Source organism: Monodelphis domestica, chromosome 3 (genome assembly GCF_027887165.1).
Source record: "Monodelphis domestica isolate mMonDom1 chromosome 3, mMonDom1.pri, whole genome shotgun sequence".
NCBI classification, from domain to species: domain Eukaryota; kingdom Metazoa; phylum Chordata; class Mammalia; order Didelphimorphia; family Didelphidae; genus Monodelphis; species Monodelphis domestica.
In genome coordinates this window covers 100,043,450-100,068,040 of record NC_077229.1, presented here as the reverse complement: position 1 = coordinate 100,068,040, position 24,591 = coordinate 100,043,450, and the positions used below count along the sequence as shown (strand labels likewise).

The 24,591-nt window shown below is 37.5% G+C and overlaps 1 protein-coding gene across 1 annotated transcript in view; it reads right to left on the bottom strand.

Annotated features, from left to right (window-relative positions):
* LOC103098203 (signal-regulatory protein beta-1-like) overlaps window positions 1-23,973 on the bottom strand; it is a 131,960-nt gene extending 107,987 nt beyond the window's left edge. Inside the window, exons 1-3 of the mRNA XM_056821008.1 lie at window positions 23,904-23,973; window positions 23,310-23,623; window positions 14,788-14,794 (exon numbers count right to left, since the gene is read on the bottom strand). Coding sequence (XP_056676986.1) covers window positions 14,788-14,794; window positions 23,310-23,623; window positions 23,904-23,973 — 391 coding nt within the window. The remainder of the gene's footprint in view (window positions 1-14,787; window positions 14,795-23,309; window positions 23,624-23,903) is intronic.
* Between the last annotated feature and the right edge of the window lie 618 nt (window positions 23,974-24,591).

Sequence of the window (24,591 nt, the reverse complement as noted above, 5' to 3'; positions counted from 1 at the left end):
GGTCACCCAGGCTGGAAGAATAGGTCACCTTCTTGAAGAAGTATAAGCAGAGACTACATGGATAATTGTTGTGCATATTATAGTAGGGATTCCTATCAGGTATCAGTTGAACTATGACTAAGGTCCTTTCCAACACTCAGATTCTCTCATTCTCTAACAGGGACATTAGTTATTCAAACTCAGCTTGAACTCATTGCTTCATTCCTTAAAAAAAAAATTACTTTCTGTCCTAGTATCAATTCCAAGACAGAAGGGTGGCAAGAGCTAGGCAGTCAGGGTTAAGTGACCTGTGTAGGATCACAGAGATAGGAAGTATCTGAGGCCAGATTTGAACTCAGAATTTCCTGACTCAAAGCCTGGTGCTCTATCCCTTGTGCTATCTAACTGCCACTGCTTCATTCTTTAATTGTACAAGGGACATTGGCTAACACTGGCCAACATCTTCCAATTTAATTTAACAGAAGACAACACAAAACTGTAGTCTTAGAAATTCTCTGACTAATCCAAAGACTTTAAATAGAGGTCTATGAGGACTTTTCTATGTGAGTGATATTCATATTTTCTGAGGATAAATCTTCTTAAGGTTAGACCTGACTAAACTATGGCAGCTAGGTGACACAGTGAATAGAGTTTTAGACCTGGAATCCGGAAGACAAGTTAAAATCTTGCCTCAGACACTTATTAGCCATTTGATCCTGGACAAATCACTTAACGTCTGTTTGCCTCAGTCTCCTAATCTATAAAATGGGAATAATAATGATATGTATGTGTTGAGAGGATCAAATGAGATAATAATTTTAAAATGTTTAAATTAGTGCCTGGCACGTAGCAAACACAATATAGATGTTATTAGGCCATTAAGCCAAATATCATTAGACCAATGGTCTCTTAATATTGTGGCATCCTTGCAGTTGACTTTCCCTCATATAGGCTACTGTAGAGTCTTAAGTGCCTGACCTACTGTTGAGTTCACTGGTAGTTAGAGTCAGAAGTTATCTGTTACTATAGGAATCAACTGCAAGGTTTGGGGCAGGAACAAAGCCCAGGGAAGGCAGTGTCCCCTCAGAGGATCAGGAGATGATTATACCCTACCTTGGATATAGATCATGAATGGACATCAATACTATGAAAACAGATGGACCAAATCCCTTGCCTACCATTCCCTCATGTAAAGCCCCACCCACCAACCTACCTTCTCACCATCTCCTACAGCAGTCCACAGCTCTTATGTAGAGCCCAATATAAAACTCATTCCTTCCCTCTTGGTACTAAAATGTTCTAATCCACTCAAAAGAATACACTGCCACCAAGTGGAGGTAGGTAGTTTCATCCTTTTGTCCAAACAAAGGATATGTGAGTGTTTCCAGGAATTGGTCATAAGCACTAATGTCATGCATTTTCTAGGTCTTTCTATTTTAATAAAGACATAATTTTTTTCCTCAAATATTTATACTTATTTTGTTTTGAATTTTGAATTTTTTTAATATTTTATTTTCCTTCTCAAATGATACTATAAAGCAGTGATCATCAAAACTATATGGTACTGGCTTAGAGATAGAAGAGTGGATCAATGGAATAGACTTGGAGTAAATGACAGTAGCAAGATAGTGCTCAATAAACCCAAAGATCCATGCTCTTGGAACAAGAACCTACTATTATAAAAAAAGCTGCTGGGAAAATTAGAACACAGTATGGGAGAAATTAGGCTTAGAGCAATATTTTACACCCTATACCAAGATTAACTCAGAGAGGGTAAATGATATAAATATAAAGAAGAAAATCTTAAACAAATTAGGTGAGCATAGAATAATATATCTGACAGATCTATGGGAAAGGAAAAATTTTAAGAACAAGCAGAAGATAGAGAACACTACAAAATGTACAATGAATGATTTTGATCTTATTAAATAAAAAGTTCCTATACAAATGAAACCAATGCAACCAAAATTAGAAGGGAAGCAACAAATTCTGAGGGGAAATATAACAAAAACCTCTGAGAAGGGTCTCATTTCTCCAATTTATAAGGAACTAAGTCAGTTGTTCAAAAAAATAAAGCCATTCCCCAATTTGCAAATGGTAAAAGGATATGAATAGGCAGTTTTCAGATAAAGGAATAAAAGCTATCAATAATCACATGAAAAAGCCTTCTAAATCTCTCATAATTATAGAAATGCAAATCAAAGCAATGCTGAGGTACCATCTCATGCCTAGAAGATTAGCCAATATGACAGTGAAGGAAAATAATAAATGTGGCAGGGGATATGACAAAATTGGGACATTAATGCGTTGCTGGTGGAGTTGTGAATTAACTCAGCCATTTTGGAAGGCAATTTGGAATTCTGCCCAAAGGGCTTTGAAAGAATATTTGACCTTTGGTCAAGCAATACCACTGCTAAGTTTGTACCCCAGAGATAATAAGGAAAAATACTTGTACAAAAAAATTCATAGCTGTGCTCTTTGTGGCAAAAAAATGGAAAATGAGGGATGTCCCTCGATTGGGAAATGGTTGAACAAATTGTGGTATGTGATGGTGGTGGAATACTATTGTGCTAAAAGGAATGATGATCTAAAGAATTTCTATGTGAACTGGGAGAACCTCAAAGAACTGATGCAGAGTAAAATGAGCAGAACCAGGAGAACATTATACACAGAAAAACATTGTGGAACAATCCAAAGTAATGGACCTTGCTACTAGTAGCAATGCAACAACCAGGACACTCCGGAAGGACTTATGGGAAAGAATGCTAACCATATTGAGAGAAAGAACTGTGGTAGTAGAAATGCAAAAGTAAAACATATGATATCACTTATCACATGTGTTTATATAAATATCTCATTTGGGATTTAGGATTTAAAAATCACTCTATAGCAAAAATGAATAATATAGAAATAGGGAGCAAGTGGGGTAATCATGGCTGCAATCTACACGCCACACGCTTCCTCTCCCCGGCACCGAACGAAATAGACTACATCAAAGGAGCATAAAAATCACCTTTGGAGGAACAGAAGGACACCCCAGTACTCCCAGTACTCCACAGAGGCGAAGGTACGTGGGGCTTGAACATTTCCACACTATAATAAGAAGGAGGAAAAGCTTGCACAGAAAAGTGAACTGAGCCGCCCTTCCCCCACCCCACCTCCCCCACCAAACCAGAGTGAGCTACCTGAGCACTCACCAGGACAGCGAGGGAGTGGGGAATGTCTCTGTCTAGGCGGGGTGGGGGGGGGGCACTCCAGGGCCCTTAGGATCTGGGGACTGCCAGGAAAAAATGTCTAAGGGCAGTTTGGGGGGGGGCACTCAAGGGCCCTTGGGATCTAGGGACTGCCAGGAAAAAATGTCTAAGGGCAGTTTCACTGGAGAATCCAGCGCTGATTATGACGGTCAGCGGAGCTGTACTTGGGGTGGCTGCGCTGAACATCTCCGGGGAGCTAAACACCAGGGGAGGACCACACGTTGATTATCTGGGTGGAGCTGAACACCTAGGCAGTGTGGCTGTGATCAGAGACCCAGAGCTCTAAGAAACCTTGGAGGCTGGGAAGAACTAGTCTGAAGCAACCTAAATTCACAGAAAAACTGCCCATATAACCCAGACCACAGACCAAAAAGGAAAGGGGAATAAAACCACCAAAGGGATAGCTCACATAGCCCAAAATCAAGCCTCCAGGAAGAAAGGGGAAAAAGTGACTATTGACAACTTTTATGGTGGAAGTACCCAAGGAAAAGAGGAGAATGAGGAGGAAATCCAAAAAAAATCAGAACATGCCTCCCAAAATGGAAACTATCAATAAGCTCTGGAAGATCTCAAATTGGAACTTATCCAAAAGATGGAAACCTTCTGGAAAGAAAAATAGGAGAAAGAGATCAGCAGTCTGACAGATAAGACTGCTCAATTGGAAAAAGAACTCGAAGCATCCAATAGAAGGGCAGACAAGGCTGAAAAGCAAAACCAGTCCCTAACAACCAGAATTAAGCACCTCGAAGAAAGCAAGATGATAAAACAGCAAGAATCAATAAAGCAAAACCAAAAAATTAATGAATTAGAAGAAAACATAAAATATCTCACTGAGAATGTCACCGATCTCGAAAACAGAGGGAGATGAGAAAATCTCCGAATTATCAGTCTCCCAGAAAAACCAGAGACAAACAACAAACTCGATATTATTCTACAGGAGATTAAAAAAGAAAATTGACTTCACGTTCTGGAGCAAAGGGGCAAAATAGAAATAGAAAGGATTCATAGAACACCTTCTATATTAAATCCCCAAAAGACAACCCATAGGAATGTAATTGCCAAATTCAAGAGCTTCCAAGAAAAGGAGAAAATCCTACAAGAAGCCAAGAAGAGGAGCTTCAGATATAAGGGGGCTCCCATAAGGATCACACACGACTTAGGAGCTAACACACTAAGAGACCGCAAAGCACAGAACATGATATTTAGAAAGGCAAGAGAGCTGGGTCTCCAACCAAGAATCAACTACCCAGCAAAACTGACTATATACTTCCAGGGGAAAGTATGGGCATTCAACAAAATAGAAGATTCCCAAGCATTTGCTAAGAAAAGGCGAGAGCTCTGTGGAAAGTTCGATATTCAAGCACAGAAATCAAGAGAAACATGAAAAGGTAAATATGAAATAAAGGGAAAAGGAGATAAATCTTATCTTTTTCTTTAAGCCAAACTCTCTTCTATAAGGACTACATTAACATCAAATTATATATATTAATATATAGGGAAAATGTTTTGTGTAACTCTTATGAATTGTAACATCATAAGAGTAGTTAGAAGAAACATGCATAGGGAAAGATTGGGGCATTAAGAAGATTTGGGGAAAGTGGGGGCAAAGATAGGAAAAGGGAGGGGGGAAACATTGATAATACTAAGATTAACTTCAAGAAATAGGGGGGACTCAATAGAATAATCTTTCCCATATAAAGATACACATGGGAAGGGGAGGGGAAGAACTCTCATATGAGAAGGAGAGGAAGAGAGCGTGAAGTGGAATTACTTAAACCTTACTCTCAGTGAAAGTAAATCTGAGAAGGAAGAACATCTAGATCCAGTGGGATCCTGAATTCTATCTTATCCATTAGGGCAAGAAAGAAAGGAAAATTAAGGAGGGGGAGGGAGTATAAAAAGGGAGGGGCTAGAAAGGGAAGCATCTCAAGGGAGGGGACTAGGGGGACTGACCTAAAGTAAATCACTGGTTCAAAAGGAGAAAGCGTAAAACGCTTAAAAACCCTCCCATAAAACGTAGACGAATAGCAGAATGGAATAGAATCCAAAACCCTACCATATGTTGTCTTCAAGAAACACACATGAGGCGGGTTGACACCCACAAGGTCAGAATTAAAGGATGGAGTAAGACCTTCTGGGCCTCAACTGATAGAAAGAAGGCAGGAGTGGTAATCATGATATCTGATAAAGCCAATGCAAAAATAGACCTGATCAAAAGGGATAGGGAAGGTAATTATATTTTGTTAAAAGGGACTCTAGACAACGAGGAAATATCATTAATCAACATGTATGCACCAAATAATATAGCACCCAAATTTCTAATGGAGAAACTAGGAGAATTGAAGGAAGAAATAGACAATAAAACCATACTAGTGGGAGACTTAAACCAACCATTATCAAATTTAGATAAATCAAATCAAAAAATAAATAAGAAAGAGGTAAAAGAAGTGAATGAAATCTTAGAAAAATTAGAATTAATAGACATATGGAGAAAAATAAATAGGGATAAAAAGGAATACACCTTCTTCTCAGCACCACATGGCACATTCACAAAAATTGACCATACACTAGGTCACAGAAACATAGCACACAAATGCAAAAAAGCAGAAATAATGAATGCAGCCTTCTCAGATCACAAGGCAATAAAAATAATGATTAGTAATGGTACATGGAAAACCAAATCTAAAACCAATTGGAAATTAAACAATATGATACTCCAAAACCATTTAGTTAAAGAAGAAATCATAGAAACAATTAATAATTTCATCGAGGAAAATGACAATGGCGAAACATCCTTTCAAACCTTTTGGGATGCAGCCAAAGCGGTAATCAGAGGTAAATTCATATCCCTGAATGCTTATATTAACAAACAAGGGAGAGCAGAGATCAATCAATTGGAAATGCAATTGAAAAAACTCGAAAGCGATCAAATTAAAAACCCCCAGCAGAAAACCAAATTAGAAATCCTAAAAATTAAGGGAGAAATTAATAAAATTGAAAGTGATAGAACTATTAATTTAATAAATAAGACAAGAAGCTGGTACTTTGAAAAAACAAACAAAATAGACAAAGTACTGGTTAATCTAATTAAAAAAAGGAAGGAAGAAAAGCAAATTCACAGCATTAAAGATGAAAAGGGGGACAGCACCTCCAATGAGGAGGAAATTAAGGCAATCATTAGAAATTACTTTGCCCAATTATATGGCAATAAATACACCAATTTAGGAGAAATGGATGAATATATACAAAAATACAAACTGCCTAGACTAACAGAAGAGGAAATAGAATTCTTAAATAATCCCATATCAGAAATTGAAATCCATCAAGCCATCAAAGAACTTCCTAAGAAAAAATCCCCAGGGCCTGATGGATTCACCTGTGAATTCTATCAAACATTCAGAGAACAGTTAATCCCAATACTATACAAACTATTTGACATAATAAGCAAAGAGGGAGTTCTACCAAACTCCTTTTACGACACAAACATGGTACTGATTCCAAAACCAGGCAGGTCAAAAACAGAGAAAGAAAACTATAGGCCAATCTCCCTAATGAATATAGATGCAAAAATCTTAAATAGGATACTAGCAAAAAGACTCCAGCAAGTGATCAGAAGGATCATTCACCATGTTCAAGTAGGATTTATACCAGCGATGCAAGGCTGGTTCAACATTAGGAAAACCATCCACATAATTGACCACATCAACAAGCAAACTAGCAAGAACCACATGATTATCTCAATAGATGCAGAAAAAGCCTTTGATAAAATACAACACCCATTCCTATTAAAAACACTAGAAAGCATAGGAATAGAAGGGTCATTCCTAAAAATAATAAACAGTATATATCTAAAACCAACAGCTAATATCATCTGCAATGGGGATAAACTAGATGCATTCCCAATAAGATCAGGAGTGAAACAAGGATGCCCATTATGACCTCTACTTTTTAACATTGTAATAGAAACACTAGCAGTAGCAATTAGAGAAGATAAATGAATCGAAGGCATCAAAATAGGCAAGGAGGAGACCAAGTTATCACTCTGTGCAGATGACATGATGGTCTACTTAAAGAATCCTAGAGATTCAACCAAAAAGCTAATTGAAATAATCAACAACTTTAGCAAAGTTGCAGGATACAAAATAAACCCACATAAATCATCAGCTTTTCTATATATCTCCAACACAGCTCAGCAGCAAGAACTAGAAAGAGAAATCCCATTCAAAATCACCTTAGACAAAATAAAATACCTAGGAATCTACCTCCCAAGACAAACACAGGAACTATATGAACACAACTACAAAACACTCGCCACACAACTAAAACTAGACTTGAACAAATGGAAAAACATTAACTGCTCATGGATAGGACGAGCCAATATAATAAAAATGACCATCCTACCCAAACTTATTTATCTATTTAGTGCCATACCCATTGAACTACCAAAATACTTCTTCACTGATTTAGAAAAAAACCATAACAAAGTTCATTTGGAAGAACAAAAGATCAAGGATATCCAGGGAAATAATGAAAAAAAACACATATGATGGGGGCCTTGCAGTCCCTGACCTAAAACTATATTACAAAGCAGCAGTCATCAAAACAATTTGGTACTGGCTAAGAAACAGAAAGGAAGATCAGTGGAATAGACTGGGGGAAAGCGACCTCAGCAAGACAGTATACGATAAACCCAAAGATCCCAGCTTTTGGGACAAAAATCCACTATTCGATAAAAACTGCTGGGAAAATTGGAAGACAGTGTGGGAGAGACTAGGAATAGATCAACACCTCACACCCTACACCAAGATAAATTCAAAATGGGTGAGTGACTTAAACATAAAGAAGGAAACCATAAGTAAATTGGGTAAACACAGAATAGTATACATGTCAGACCTTTGGGAGGGGAAAGGCTTTAAAACCAAGCAAGATATAGAAAGAATCACAAAATGTAAAATATATAATTTTGACTACATCAAACTAAAAAGCTTTTGTACAAACAAAACCAATATAACTAAAATCAGAAGGGAAACAACAAATTGGGAAAAAATCTTCATAGAAACCTCTGACAAAGGTTTAATTACTCATATTTATAATGAGCTAAATCAATTGTACAAAAAATCAAGCCATTCTCCAATTGATAAATGGGCAAGGGACATGGATAGGCAGTTCTCAGATAAAGAAATCAAAACTATTAACAAGCACATGAAGAAGTGTTCTACATCTCTTATAATCAGAGAGATGCAAATCAAAACAACTCTGAGGTATCACCTCACACCTAGCAGATTGGCTAACATAACAGCAAAGGAAAGTAATGAATGCTGGAGGGGATGTGGCAAAGCAGGGACATTAATTCATTGCTGGTGGAGCTGTGAACTGATCCAACCATTCTGGAGGGCAATTTGGAACTATGCCCAAAGGGCGACAAAAGAATATCTACCCTTTGACCCAGCCATAGCACTGCTGGGTCTGTACCCCAAAGAGATAATGGACACAAAGACTTGTACAAAAATGTTCATAGCTGCGCTCTTTGTGGTGGCCCAAAACTGGAAAACAAGGGGATGCCCATCAATTGGGGAATGGCTGAACAAACTGTGGTATATGTTGGTGATGGAATACTATTGTGCTAAAAGGAATAATAAAGTGGAGAAATTCCATGGAGACTGGAACAACCTCCAGGAAGTGATGCAGAGCGAGAGGAGCAGAACCAGGAGAACATTGTACACAGAGACTAACACACTGTGGTATAATCGAACGTAATGGACTTCTCCATTAGTGGCGGTGTAATGTCCCTGAACAACTTGCAGGGATCCAGGAGAAAAAAACACCATTCATAAGCAAAGGATAAACTATGGGAGTGGAAACACCGAGAAAAAGCAACTGCCTGAATACAGAGGTTGAGGGGACATGACAGAGGAGGGACTCTAAACGAACACTCTAATGCAAATATTATCAACAAAGCAATGGGTTCAAATCAAGAAAACATCTAATGCCCAGTGGACTTACGCGTCGGCTGTGCGGGGTGGGGGGGTGTAAAAGAAAATGATCTATGTCTTTAACGAATAATGCTTGGAAATGATCAAATAAAACATATTAAAAAAAAGGAAGTAAAAAAAAAAACAAACCCCAAATCATATACCCATATAAACATGTGAAGAATCATATGCTTTTCTCCTGCCTTTCTACTACCACAGTTCTTTCCCTCTGTGTGTATAGCATTCTTTCCCATAAGTTCCTCAGGATTGTGCTGGACCATTACATTGCTCCTAGTAGCAAAATCGATTACATTTAATTGTTCCACAATGTTTCAGTTTCTGTGTGTAATGTTCTGGTTCTGTTCATTTCATTCCACATCAGTTCATGAAGGTCTTTACAATACATATGGAAATCAAGCATTTTACCATTCCTTATAGCACAATAGTATTCCATCACCATCATATACTACATTTTGTTCAGTCATTCCAAAATCAAGGGACACCCCCTCATTTTCCAATTTTTTTTGCTACCACAAAGGAGCACGGCTATGAATATTTTATACAACCTTTTTTTAATTATCTCATTGGGGTACAAATCTAGTCGTGATATTGCTGAATCAAAGGGTATGCATTCTTTTAAAACTCTTTAGGCATAATTCCAAATTGCCTTCCAGAATCATTGACTCAATTCACAGCTCATCAACAATATATTACTGTCCCAATTTTGCCACATCCCCTCCAACATTTATTATTTTCCTTTATTGTTATATTGCCTAATGTACTAGGTATAAGGTGGTATCTCAGCAACGTTTTATTTTGCATTTCTGTAATCAGGAGAGATTTAGAACACTTTTTCATGTACTTATTGATAGTTTTGATTTCTTTATCTGAAAACCACCTATTTATGTCCCTTCACCATTTGTCAATCGGGGAATGGCATGATTTTTTGTACAACTGACTTAGCTCCTTATAAATTTGAGAAATTAGACCTTTGTCAAAGATTTTTGTTATTAAAAAATATTCTTAGTTTGTTGCTTCCCTCCTAATTTTGGTTACATTGGTTTTGTTCGTAAAACACCTTTTTATATTTATATTTAATTCTTATTCATTTTTATTTTTTATTTTTATTTTATTATTTTATTTAATTTATATTTATATTTAATATAATCAAAATTATTCATTTTACATATTGTAATGTTCTCTATCTCTTGTTTGGTCTTAAATTCTTTCCTTTCCCATAGATCTGACAGGTATACTATTCTGTCTTCACCTAATTTACTTATAATTTCCTTCTATATATTTAAGATATTTACCTATTCTGAATTTATTTTACTATAAGGTGTGAGATGTTGATCTAAACCTAATTTTTCCCAAACCATTTTCTGATTTTCCCAACAGCTTTTGTCAAATACTAGTTTCTTGTCCCCAAAGCTGGGATCTTTGGGTTTATTAAACACTATCTTACTGAGATCATTTGCCTCTAGTCTATTCCATTGATCCTCCCTTCTGTCTCTTATTCAGTACTATATTGTTTTGATAATTACTGTTTTATAGTACAGTTTAAGATCTACTACTGCTAGGCCACCATTCTTCACTTTTTTTTTCATTAGTTCCCTTGATATTCTTGGTCTTTTGTTCTTCTATATGAATTTGTTATAATTTTTTATAATTCTACAAAAAAGTTTTTTGGTAGTTTGATAAGAATGGCACTAAATAAATTAATTTATAGGATTGACATTTTTATTATATTAGCTCACCCTACCCATGAGTAATTAAAGCTTTTCCAATTGTTTAGATCTAGTTTTATTTGTGTGAAAAGTGTTTCATAGTTGTGTTTATATAATACCTGAGTTTGTCTTGGCAAATAGATTCCCAAATATTTTATATTGTCCAGAGTGATTTTAAATAAAGTTTCTCTTTCTAGCTCTTGCTGTTGAGTATTATATGAAATATATAGAAGCTATGCCAATGATATATGTGGGTTTGTTGTGTACCCTGCAACTTTGCTGAAGTTATTAATTATTTACACTAGCTTTTTAGTTGATTTTCTCAGATTCTCTAAGTATACCATCATATCATCTGCAAAGAGTTATAATTTAGTTTTCTCATTGCCAACTTTGATCCATTCAATTTCTTTTTCTTCTCTAATTTCTACTGCTAGCATTTCTAGGACAATATTAATTGTAGTGGTGAAAAATGGGAATCCTTGCTTCACTCCTGATCTTACTGAGAATGTGTCTAACTTATCCCCATTTCAGATGATACTTGCTGATGGTTTTAAATGAATACTACATATTATTTTGAGGAAAGTCCCTTTTATTCCTATACTTTCTAGTATCTTCAATAAGAATAGATGTATTTTGTTAAAGGCTTTTTCTGCACTTATTGAGATTATCATGTGATCTCTATTAGTTTGGTTGTTGACATGGTAAATTATGCAAATGGTTTTCCTAATATTAAACCAGTCTTGCATTTCTAGTATAAATCCTACCTAGTCCTTGTGACAACTCGCTGTACTCTTCTTGCTAGTATTTTAATATTTTTGCATCTATGTTCATTAAGGAGATTGGACAATAGATTTCCTTCTCTGTTTTTTTATATTCTTGGCTTGGGAATCAGTACCATATTTGTGTCATGAAAAGAGTTTGGTAAGACCCCTTCTTTGCTTATTTTGTCAAATAGTTTATAAAGTATTAAGATTAGTTGTTCTTTAAATGTTTGATAAAATTTACTTGTGAATGCATATGGCCCTGGGGATTTTTTTAGGGAGCTCCTTTTGGCTTATTCAATTTCTTTTTCTTATATGGGATTATTTAAGTATTCTATTTTCTCTTTTGTTAATCTAGACAATTTATATTTTTGTAAATATTCGTCTACTTCACCTAGATTTTCAGATTTATTGCCATATAATTGGGCAAAATAGTTCCTACTAATTGCCTTTAATTTCATCTTTAGTAGAAGTGAGATTGCCCTTTTACTTCATGATACTGTTAATTTGATTGAATTCTTTCTTTTTTAATTATATTGATCAATACTTTATCTATTTTGTTTCAAAATGCCAGTTCCTAGTCTTATTTATTAGTACAATAGATCTTTTGTTTCCAGTTTTATTAATTTCTGTTTTGATTTTAAGGACCTCCAATTTGGTCTTTATCTGAAGATTTTTAATTTGTTCTTTTTCTACTTTTTTTAGTTGCATGCCCAATTCATTGATTTCCTCTTTCTCTTTTTTGTTGATATAGTCCCATGATGGTGAACCTATGACATGCATAGCCATTTTCAGTGACATGTGGCCTCATGCGGGTTTAGCACACCTTGGGGCCTAGGAGCTGCCCAGGGAGCCACACTCCCATAGCCATGGGCTTGGCCATAGGGGTACAGGGGGGACAGAGGACTGCTCCACACGCTGGCTGCGGAGGAGGGTGCGAGTAGCCGGTGGTGCTCTCCAGGTGGTTGGGTTGGGCTCCTGCAGAGGCAGGGAGGAGGAGCTCCACACACAGAAGGAGCCCATGTGGGCAGGCAGGCTGGAGAGGGAAGGGGCAGGGCCAGGCCAGTGGAAGATTAGGCAGGGCTCTGGCCCATGTGCAACAGAATAGTGCCTGGAACCATTACCAGACACTTTTAGCACCTTGAAAAATATAACAATGGCTTTACTCACAATTTTTACCCTCTACATACTTTTGGGAGACGTTATTCTCGGCATGAAATAATATCAAAACCAACAAAAGAAACAGATTGACAGATGAAGTTAGTAGCGCTTACTTGGGCTTGAAGTGTACAAAATACCAACCTTCAATTGAAGATTTAGCCAATGAAATTCAGCAACAAAAATGTCACTAATAGACAGGTTAGTTAAAGAATTCCCCCTCACCCTCACTTATCTTGGGTCATGGCAACCCACACAAGTCAAATAATATCAAGACCAACAAAAGAAACCGACTGACAGATGAACAAAGAAGTCACTAAGCAGGTAAGTTAAATAATTAGTTTTTGGTTTATTAAATGCAGTTATATATTACAATTACATATTTTTGTTATTTAAACTAGAAAAATTGAAAAATCATGTTTTTTTTTTTCTCAAAGTGACACATCATCAGAGTTATGCTTGTTTTTTTGGTGAATTTTGACACACCAAGCTCAAAAGGTTCCCTATCACTGATAAAGGCACTAAGAGATATAAAATTTCCCCTGAATACTGCTTTGGCTGTATTCAAAATTTCATAAATTTTGGTATGTTATCTTCTCACTGTCATTCTCTTCAATGAAATCAATAATTGCTTCTATGATTTGTTCTTTAATCCAACAGGTTTTTTTTTTTGGACAATTAGATTATTTAATTTCCAATTAATTTTTAATTTGCCTATCCATGAACCCTTACTAATTATAATTTTATCACATTATGCTCTGAAAAAAAGTTGCATTTATAATTTCTATTTTCTGTATTTGTTTGTGACATTTTTATGCCTTAGTACATGGTAACTCTTGGTATATATGTACCATGTGCTGCTGAAATGAAGGCATATTCTTTTTTATCCCTATTCACTTGTATCCAGGTATCTATTAACTTTAATTTTTCTAAAATTTCATTAACTTCTCTTACTTCTTTCTTACTTAGTTTTTGGTTTGATTTATCTAGATCTGACAGGGGAATGTTGAGGTCCTCTACTAGTATAGTTTATCTATCTATATCCTCCTTAAGTTCCTTCAGTTTCTCCTTTAAAAATCTGGAAGTTATACCATTTGGTGCACATATGTTGAGTACTGATATTTCTTCATTGTCTATACTGTGTTTTATCAGGTTGTAATTACCTTTCTTATGTCTTTTAATCATATCTATTTTTGCTTTAGTTTGTCAGAAATCATGATTCCTACCCCTGTCTTCTTTTTCTTAGCTGATACCCAATAAATGCTGCTCCAACCTCTTACTTTTACTTGTGTGTGTATCTACCTGCCTCAATTGTGTTTCTTATGAACAGCATATGATGGGATTTTGGATTTTAATCCACTTCCATTTTATGGATGAGTTCATCCCATTCATATTTATAATTATGATTACTATCTGTATATTCCCCATCATTTTGATTCCTTCTTTTAATCCTGCCCTTTCTCCTTTCAATCTTCCCCTCCATATCAGTTTTTTTTTGCTTTTAATTAGTCTCCCTTTCCTCCTCCCTTATTTTCTCCACTTCCCACAACCTCCTTTCTTAATCCCCTCCTACTTTTCCTTAGGATTTTTAATCACCCCCCACAACATTTCCCTCCCTTATATTACTCCTCTCCCCATACATCCCTTCCTTATTCCCCTTCTACTTCTCTATAGGGTAAGATAGGATTCTATACCCCAATAAATCTGATTTTTCTTCCCTCTCTGAACAAAATCCAATGAGATTAAGATTTAAGTATTACCTGTCACCACGCTCATCCTCCTCTTCTTGTAATAGTATTCTCCCCTCTACCCTATTCCCCTCTTTATGTGGTATAATTTACCCCATTTTACCTTTTACTTTTTATTTCTCTTACTAAAATTTTCTTTTTTCCCCTAATATTTTTTGCATATCATCCTAAACAGCTTAATACCATACCCTCTGTCTATGTATATTTCTTCTATCTATTATGATAATGAAAACAATTGTTTAAAATTTTATTTATTTAGATGATTTAGAATATTTTTCCATAGTTATAAGATTCATGTTCTTTCCCTCCCCTCTCCCCAACCCCCTCCTATAGCTGACATGAAATTCCACTGGGTTTAACATGTTTCATTGGTCAAGACCTATTTCCATAATATTAATATTTGCACTAGGGTGATCATTTAGAGTTTACATCCCCATTCATATCCCCATAGACCCATGTGATCAAGAAGTTGTTTTTCTTCTGTATTTTTTCCCACAGTAATGAAAACAATTTTAAGAGTTATAGATTTCATTTTTCCATAAAGAAATATGAATAATTAGGCCATATTGAAGCCCTTAAAATTTTTCTCTTTCTTATTTACCTTTTTATGGTTCTCTTGAGTTTTGTATTTGGACATCACATTTTCCATTTAATTCTGGTCTTTTCTTCAAAAATTCTTGGAAATGTCTGTTTTATTAAATGACCATACTTTCCCCTGAAATTAAATAGTCAATTTTGATGGGTAGGTGATTCTTGGTTGTAGATCGGGTTCTCTTGTCTTCTGGAATATTATATTCAAAGCCTTGTGGTCCTTTAGTATAGAAGCTGCTAGATCCTATGTAATTCTTACTGGGGCTCCATGATATGTAATTTGTTTCTTTCTGGCCACTTACAGTATTTTCTCCTTGACCTGGAAGCTCTTGAACTTGGCTATTACATTTCTGGGAATTGTCATTTGGAGATTTAATGTAGGGGATGATCTGTTGACTCTTTTAATGTCTATTTTGTCCTCTTGTTCAAGAATATAAGGGCAGTTTCCTTGGATTATTTCTTGTAATATGATGCCTAGGCTTTTTTTTTTGGTCATGGCTTTCAGGTAGTCCAATAATTCTCAAATTGTCTCTCTTGGATCCTTTTTTACAAGTCAGCTGTTTTTTCAATGAGAAATGTCATATTTTCTTCTATTTTTTCATTCTTTCAATTTTGTTTTATAATTTCTTGATGTCTCATGAAATCATTATCTTCCACTTGCCCAATTCTAGTCTTTAGAGACTGATTTTCATCCATGATCTTTTGATTCTCCCTTTTGATTTGGTCTAATCTATTTTTCATGGCATGCTTTTCATCACTGGACTTCTTTGCCTTTTTTTTCCCAGCCAGTCAATTATGGTTTTTAATATGCTTATTACTTCATTTGATTTCCATGTCTCTATTTCTATTTGACCAATTTTGCATTTTAAGCTGTTATTTTCTTTTTGCATTACTTTCATTTCTTTTTGCATTCTTATTTCCATTTTTCTTCTGTCTTACTTGGTTCTTAAACTCCTTTTTGAGTTCCTCCAGAGCTTACAAACAGTTTCCATTTCTTCCAGGGAGATTGCACGTATTTGCTTGTTTCTCACCCCCTCCTATTGCTTCTGTTTTTTGCTGTTTTTCTCCATAGAAATTTTCCATGATCAAGAACTCTCTTTGCTGCTGTTTATTCATTTTCCCACTTGAGGACTAGGAGTCCTGTATGTTGCTGAACATTTCTATCTTAGCTTTCTGCCTCACAAGGCTTTGCCTTAAGGATATCCTTCCTTCCCTTTCAGAGGCCTGTGTGAGCCCAGTACTATATAGCTCTGACCCTCACCTCCAAGGCCTATGATTTCCAGGGTTTAGGTCTGCAGTGTTCCTTTGTTGGTGTAGCATGGTTCACAGCATTTTGCCCTGAGACTATCTTCTGGTGCTACTGCTGCTGCTGCACTGCCCCTGCTGCCTTTAAGTGAGTCCAGTTCTATTAAGCTTCAAATCCCACTGTCAGGGCCTAGAGCTTCCAGGGTTAGGTTTGTGGTGCTTTTTCTTTAGTTTAACCCATCTCCTAGAATGCAGAGGTTGCTTAGTCCTGGATCTGTGTCTAGTATAGTAGTTGGGGTAGGGGGGTCAGCCTTCACTTGATCTTGTGCAGATTTATCCCTTTATAATATTGAAATCCCCTTTTTCTGCCTACCTTTCATGCTGTGTTCAGTGGGAGAGTCCCTTTGCTCATCCTGCTTTGACTTCTGTACTTATGAGATGCTTTTAAAAGATTGGTTTGAAAGGATATTCAGAGCAGCTTTAGGATTTCCTTGCTACTACACTTCCATATTGGCTCTGCCCCACCCCACCCCCAATTAGCTTTAAAATAAAATACAAATTGTAAAACAATCCAAAGGGAAATCAAAAGCAGAGGATGGTTATATTAGGGCACAAAATATTTTAAATACTTTAAGCAAATTGTAAACAATGTGGAGTTTATGGTTTTGCTCAAAATTATTTTATGCATCTGTTTATTTAAAAGTTGTTTCATAGTAAAAATAAATAAAAAAGCAGAGAGAGAGAGAGAGAGAGAGAGAGAGAGAGAGAGAGAGAGAGAGAGAGAGAGAGAGAGAGAGAGAGAGATTATGGAGTATGCAGAGATAGTCTGTAACTAGTTTCAACCTATTAACCCTGCTATTAAGAGAAGTCTAGGCAGATCAATGGACACTAGTCAAAAGGGTCATTAGTCTCAGTTTCTCTTGGCTATTCTACTCTTGGTCTTACTCCACTGATATTGCACAATGATAGATGATATTGTACAATGAGATACAATGCTAAAATATGGAGAAATTCCTAAAGCAGAATAGAGGTCTATAAACAGCATTCATTCATCTCAACAAGGACTTTGATATTGTTAGTAGTTAGTAGTAAAAAGCTTCTGGAAGTTAATATTGAAAGTTTCTGAAAGATCATGGCAAAAATTGGTTACCTGAAGAAAGTGATGATAACTTCATTAAAAGTCAATCCTACATCACCTATCACTGACCGTATAGTTCCACCTGGATGTCATGTAGATACCACACATTCAACATGGCCCAATGTTCCATCTTACCACACTCCCCATCGTCAAATCATCTCTCCTCTCAATTTCCCTATTTCACCATCTTTCTCCCAAGTTTGCAACATTCCTGGTTATCCAAGTCTAGCAATTTGAAGACAGGTGCTGGTACTAGGGAACTAATTACTTCTTCTTTTTGGCCCATACCCTCAGGTATATGGCACTCTTCATTCTAAGCTCCTCTTTCTGGATTTATCCTGGGAATGGCATATTATCTAGTCATTCCCTTGTCTCTAACCCTTTCAAGACTAATGTAAGAAAAAACAATGAGATATGGGAAATTACTGAGGCAATCACTTCATGGAGACAGACGTCCAGGTACTTATAAAACGTTCCCCAACAAAACTGATAGTTTGTTTTGTATGTGCCTGTTCTCAGATACATTTCTTTTCTTGTGCTTTCAGGGAGCATAAAAATATTAATCAATTCTCTCTTCTATACATCAACAAGTTATCAGTATGGGAAGGTCTCACCAGCTATAAATCTCTGTCTCTCCCTCTCTTTTTGTCTCTCTGTGCCATCTTTTTCTCTGTGTAGCTTTCTGTCTCTGTCTCTAACTCTCTCTTCTGGTTATTTTATAAACCATTATTTTTCCCTCTGACAGCACTGAGCAAGGACATACACACATATCAGCAATTCAAATTCTTTTTATTTACATGTAGAAATAATTTTTGACAATTGTTTTCTGACATTTTGGTATTAAGATTTTTCTCCCTCCCTATTTGACCCCTTTCCAAGGTGGCAGAGAATTTAGTCTGATATAGACTTTCATGCAAGTGCTTTCAGGCAACACATGTTTCCATATTGCTTGTGCTATGACAGAAGATACTTATCACACATACAATAAAATGCTAATGAAAGAAATAAAGTGGAGGATGGCATTCTCTGAAATGCAATCAGTCCAACAGTTTCTTTTTTGACTGTGTATGGTATTTCTCATCATGTGTCTCTTGTGGATATCTTGGGAACTTGCTTTACTGATAATAGTTTAGCCCTTCACAGTTGGTTGTCATTTAATATTTCTGTTACTATTTTGAAAGGAAATTCTTGGTTCTCTTTGTCTATTCTGAGTTTACTCTTGTGAAAAGGGAATCCTTTATTCTCTTTGCCTAGTTGGAGTTAAAACTTTGGTTAATACTAACTGAATTACCTCACTAGATTGTGAAGACAGGATTAACTCTCCTTTGTCTACCTTTTGATTGAATGAACTAGGTGGAGGAGCTCACAAACCACTTAATGAATTCATACCTTACTTAGTGCTAGGTGAGAAGCCAGCAAGATACTTGGAGAGTTCCACCCTTTTTTCTAACTCAGTCAGAAACTTTTTAATTCTTTTAAGAGTTCATACCCTCAGAAACTGTGAACCCTTTCAATGAGTATTCACCTCTCCAGAAGGTGTAAACTGGTTCCCACAAACACTGCCCCCTGGGCAGTGCTAGACTATTTGGAAGCTGTGATTGGCCCCTGTGAAGAGGGGAGGAGACAGAGCACCACCATAAAAGTCACAAAATCCTTCATCTGGGGCATTCTCATGAAGTTGAGTCTCATGGAGAGTATCTCCTGGAAATGGTCTTCAAGGGAGATTTGCTGGAGACTGCAGCTTGGATCGTGAGCTTGGCACTCAGCTTCAACTTAGATTCTGACTCCTGAACAACTTCTTTGGGTGAGTGAAAAGGGCTGACTCCTTCCCTAGTTTCCTAAGAGGATATCTTCCATATTGGAAGAGGCCTCATAGTTACTCACTACTAGCCCACCTGGCTGAGGACTAGTATAGGTATTGTCTTTCACCTCTCTCACAGTTCTCCACTTTATTGTTTTTCCTCTATTTTCATAAATAAACTTCTGACTTGAGATATAATAATTTCAGCAAAAACGTTATTTCATATAATTTAAGTCTAACCACTAAATTTAACCTTTACACTATATTCATTATTTTCCTGGTTCTGCTCATTTCATTTTGCACCAGTTCATATAAATCTTCACAGATTTTTTTGAACTCATTCTGTTCATTATTTCCTATGGCACAATACTATTCCATTGCAACCATATACCACAATTTCTTAATCCATTCCTCAAGTGATGGGGAACCCCTCAGTTTCTAATTCTTTGCCTCCATAAAAAGAGTCATTAGAAATATTTTGGTACAGGAGGTCCTTTTTCCTTATCTCTGGTCTTTTTGGGTTACAAAACCAATAGTAGTATTGCTGGATCAAAGGGTATGCATAGTTTTATGACCCTTTGAACATACTTGCATATTAGTTATATCATTCACAGTTTATACTTGCACCAATATTATATAGTGTTCCAATTTCCCCACATCCTGTCCAACATTAATCACTTTCCTATTTGTTCATGTGAGCCAACCTAATAAGTGACTCATCTTGGTATTTCAATCACTCTATAATCTAGCTCTATCCTGTCTTTCTAGACTTGTCTCTTGCTATTGCCTTTCATGCATTTTTTTATTCTAACTAAACTGTCCTACTTGCTAGTCTCTGAATTTAATATTCTACTTCTACGTCTTTACCAAAGCTCCTTGCCATTCCTGGAATGCTCTCTATTCTCACTTCTATCTCATAGAAACACTAGCTTCCTTCAAAGATCAATCTATGTACTACCCCCTATGGGAAACCTTTCCTGATCCCTCTAGTGGTTAAGGTTTTCTCCTTCCATTGATTATCTTATATTGACTTTGGCTTATAAAGTAAAAGTCCACACTCAAGAAGTGTGGATGCTTTTCAAGGATGAGATCTGTTTTTTATTTTTGTGTCTGTGGCCCTTTACCTAGTATCTTAAACATAGGAGGTTTTCAGTAATGCTTGTTTACTGAACTTAATAAGTAAAATACCACAGGCACATGAACCAATGACAATTAATATGAGAAGAAATGGAGCTCTGCCAATGAGGTAGATCCAGAAAATCTTCCCATGATAGGTAGTACCCGATATAATCCTTGAAAGAAGCTAAGGAAATTATGGTCCCATCATTTCTCTACTCAGAACCTTTCAATGACATTTTATAAAATGTTACATATGTTTATAAGATTAAGTCCAAACTTCTTAACCTTGCATTCAAGGCCCTCTAAATTTTGACCCTTTCCTAAATACAAATTCCATTTTTTCAAATATATATGTGTGTGTGTATATATATATATATATATATACACATTATACACCGACTTTTTGCTTGTAGAGCCCCAGGTGCTAGGTACTGGGAGAGGATACAAACATGAATTGGATTTGTGTTATGATTAAAATTTTCTTGAAGATCATATTGAATTATAATTATTTATTAGTAAAAGTTGGTGAGAGAGAGGAAGAGAAAGAAAAAGAAAAACAAACAAACAAACAAACAAACAAACAAAGACCAGGTCACTCTAACTTAAAAAAAAATTTCCAAGCTTCCCAGCCATGGTTCAAGGGAGTGTTAAGTGCTACAGAGAAAGGAGAGAACTCATGTTCAGGAAGAGTTCCACTCCTAAGAGAGCCAGTAATTGCCTGGCCTCCTCTCTTTATAAGACCAATGATGTCACTCCTTCTGAGACTTTCTAATTGGACAGTCAGGATCCCAAAGCCTAACTTCCAGACACATCACCAACCACTCAGCAACTTCAACCAGTCCCTTCTGGAAGTCAGGACTCCAGGTATCCATGTAGTCCGTTAATCACAAAACTTTTTGACATTCTGACTTAATGCATATATGTGGGTAAAGGGTTGCATTTTTATATTAATCTCACACACTTGGTTCCTGCCCACCAGGATTTCACAGCCTATTTGACAGAAGCACAGATCTCAAGGTAAATAGAGATAAGGGTATTAAAAGAATTATTATGGTTGAAGTGGTCAGTAAAGATTCGCCTGAATAAATGAGATTTTAGCTGAACCTTAAAGATGCAGTGGTAAATGGGAGGGAGTGTGGATAGGTAGGAGAGTATCCAGGTAAGACAAGAGCTGTTTGGCTAGAATTGAGAGTCTGGGGAGGAGAAATGTGATTAGTAAGGCAAGAGAGAGGAAAACTTACAGAGGGCTTTTTGATTCTGGCCTATAGAGTTTAAACCATATCCTATAGGAGAAGTTACAGATTTGTCTTAGAGATGTTGGTCAGCTGGCCTGCCTCTGTTGGTTTTTTTTTTTTTTTTTGGGGGGGGGGCGGTACTTATTTCATTCCCATTTATATCTTTATCTGTTTCTTCCTTCAGGAATCAGATGTAGTGCCCCACCCCCACTTCCCCCCAGGACTTAATTGAAAGCCATGGTCCATAGTTGGCAGAGAGTACTTCAGGAAAGACAGCAGAACTGAGATGAAGGGTTAAGAAGGCAGCAACTGCTACCAATAATCCTGAAGAGGGCACCTACTTCTTCCATACTACTACTTTCCAAAATCAAAGAAAGCCTGAGAAGGAGCAATTTTCAATGATGCTATTTAATGATTGGCCCTAATCATATGGCACATAAAGAATGTGAAAGTCCTTGGCAGGGAAGCAGAAGATGGACAGAAGAGCCCTGGGAGACCTAGGTGCCCTAGAGAAGCACATGTACAAGGGTCGTGTTTGATGCCTCATTGTACTACTTCTTGCTATATATATTCCCCTCCATCTGAGTATTTTCAGCCTGCTGGGCTCTAGAACTGTCCAAGATCTGGAGCACAGTGACCAAAAGGGACTTGATAGTGACAAAATTACAAAATAAATTTAAAGAAGTCTGTGTCCTCCACAGCACCTTTGGAGGCTTGCCCTCTAACAGATCCAAATTAGAGGTTTGAAGGAACTTGAACAGAGAGGATTCCTGAGATCTTGCAGGCCAGCAAATGGTCAAAGCATTGTCTAGAGCTGGTCAAAGAGACCAGAGGTTTGGTGGAAGAAGCAGAGGAAAGCAGACTTCAGTTTCTACTGCTTAAGCTTGGTAATTCCAGGCAGATCTCTTTTCTTATATGAACCTCAGTTTTCTCATGTGTAAAATGGGCATAATTTGCACTTGTACCTCCTCCTTCATAGGGTAATAATGTGGGAAAGGCTTTCTGAGTTCAGGGGCCAATCGATTCTTTCTAGATTCCTTTGAAGTTGAGACTTTGAGCTTCCCTGGAACAGTTGGTTAGTTCCTTATCTGCCTCCCCGGGCTATGAATGGAGCCAGGGCTTGTTCCTTCTGTTCCCATGGTGGAACCAATCTGAGGGACAGATGCATGGCATAGAGGATATGCCCTCAGGGCAGGATTTCAGCCGGGATCTTCTCTGCTCCCAATCTCTGGTTGTTCCCCCAGGAATCAGGCCTAAAGTCTTGGCCCCAATGTGGGGAGGGAATTACTGGCATGCTGAGGAAGAGTGGAAGGGGCCATCAATTGAAGAAATGGCTGGAGTCAAGAATGTGGAGGAACAGTGGAGAGACTGCCTCTTATTTAACACATCCACACATATAAAGTCATTCTCTTTTCTTCTCCGTACACCCACAAAAACACATATGGAGAACCTATTCCTCTCTTTCCTTCTCTACAGAGAGAGAGAGAAAGAAAACACTACATAGTGCAGTACCATTCTGGGGGCTCCAATCCCCCTGTGGGTGCCAAGTTTGTGTCAAGGTGTCTGCCTAAGCCCTAGCACAGTGAGTTTGACACAGTAGTATATGCCTGAGTCTTCCTTTCGTAGCTGGATCAGGGTCAGGGAGACAGTGTGGGCTTCGTTATTCCTGGTGATATAAGCCCTGCCCTGGATGCTGGGCTTATACTCTGTTTTACTGCCAGTTTTGGAGCTGATACCGGCCACAAACTGACTGTTGCTCCCACTTGGTCTCCAGTGCCAAGACATAGCATAATCCTTGAAGTTAAAGCCAGAAGCCTTGCAGGTCAGGGTCACGGACTGGCCCTCATGTGTCACCTTGCCTCCTGACTCCAAAAGCTTCACCTGGGCCCAGGACCCTGTGGAGAACACACCAAGGAGATTAAGCCCAACACAAAGCATTCATGGGAAGGAGAGATGAGGAAGCAGGGAAGAGACACTTGTCTGTTCATTGGACTCCAACCCCAACCCAGGCTACCAGGGAGGGGACCCCAAGCCACTGGAAAAAAGGGGAAACCAAGCTTCCAGGGAAGAGAGAATTGAGAGGAGATAGTGATAGAGGTGTCTAGGAGCTAATTCAAGACAGCTCCATATAGAGGTTGAGGAAAAGGAGAGAAGGAATGTGGACAAAATAGATACCTGAGAGAATGGAAAAGAGTAATCCTAGGAGGTAAATCCTGGCAAGAGTGGTGAGGGTCTCAGCAGACATGCCGCCGACCTTGTCAGAAAGATGGTGTGTCTGCACTTGTGGTCTGAGGCTGATTTTATCTGCATAGAGAACCTTTCTGCAGGAAGGGAGTGTTTTTAAGGAGGCTGAGAGCAGTGGGGTCTGCCCATCCTCCACCCTGGGGAGCACAAGAGGGGGTGGGGAATGAGGCAAAGGCAGATGTGAACTTGGGAAGAAGAAAGGAATTGGTCTAGAATAACCGTGACTGCAGAGCTAATTTCAGTCCTGCTGGCAACCAAAAGAGCACCTTTAGTTTTGTTAGAGGGTTTGCAGCAAGTGTCCTGAAGTATGGGGTGCTTAGGGCATAGATAAACATCTTCAAGGTAACACCAAAGCTATACAGTCCAACTCAGCGCAGATTAGAAGGTAAGTATGACCTTTCTCTTCTTAACTTTCTTTGATTTACCCCTAGCCCAGTCATCTCTCTTTCTCTGCATCCCAAGATTCTGAGGAAACAGGATTCTTGGGCACTGGTTCTTCAGAGAAAGCCCCTGGGGTTCAGGAAGAGACCATTATCCCCACAGACCCAATAACTATTCTGGTTTCTCTAGACCAGATGGAATGTCCAAACTATGTAGGCATGGAGAAGAGGGAGAGATC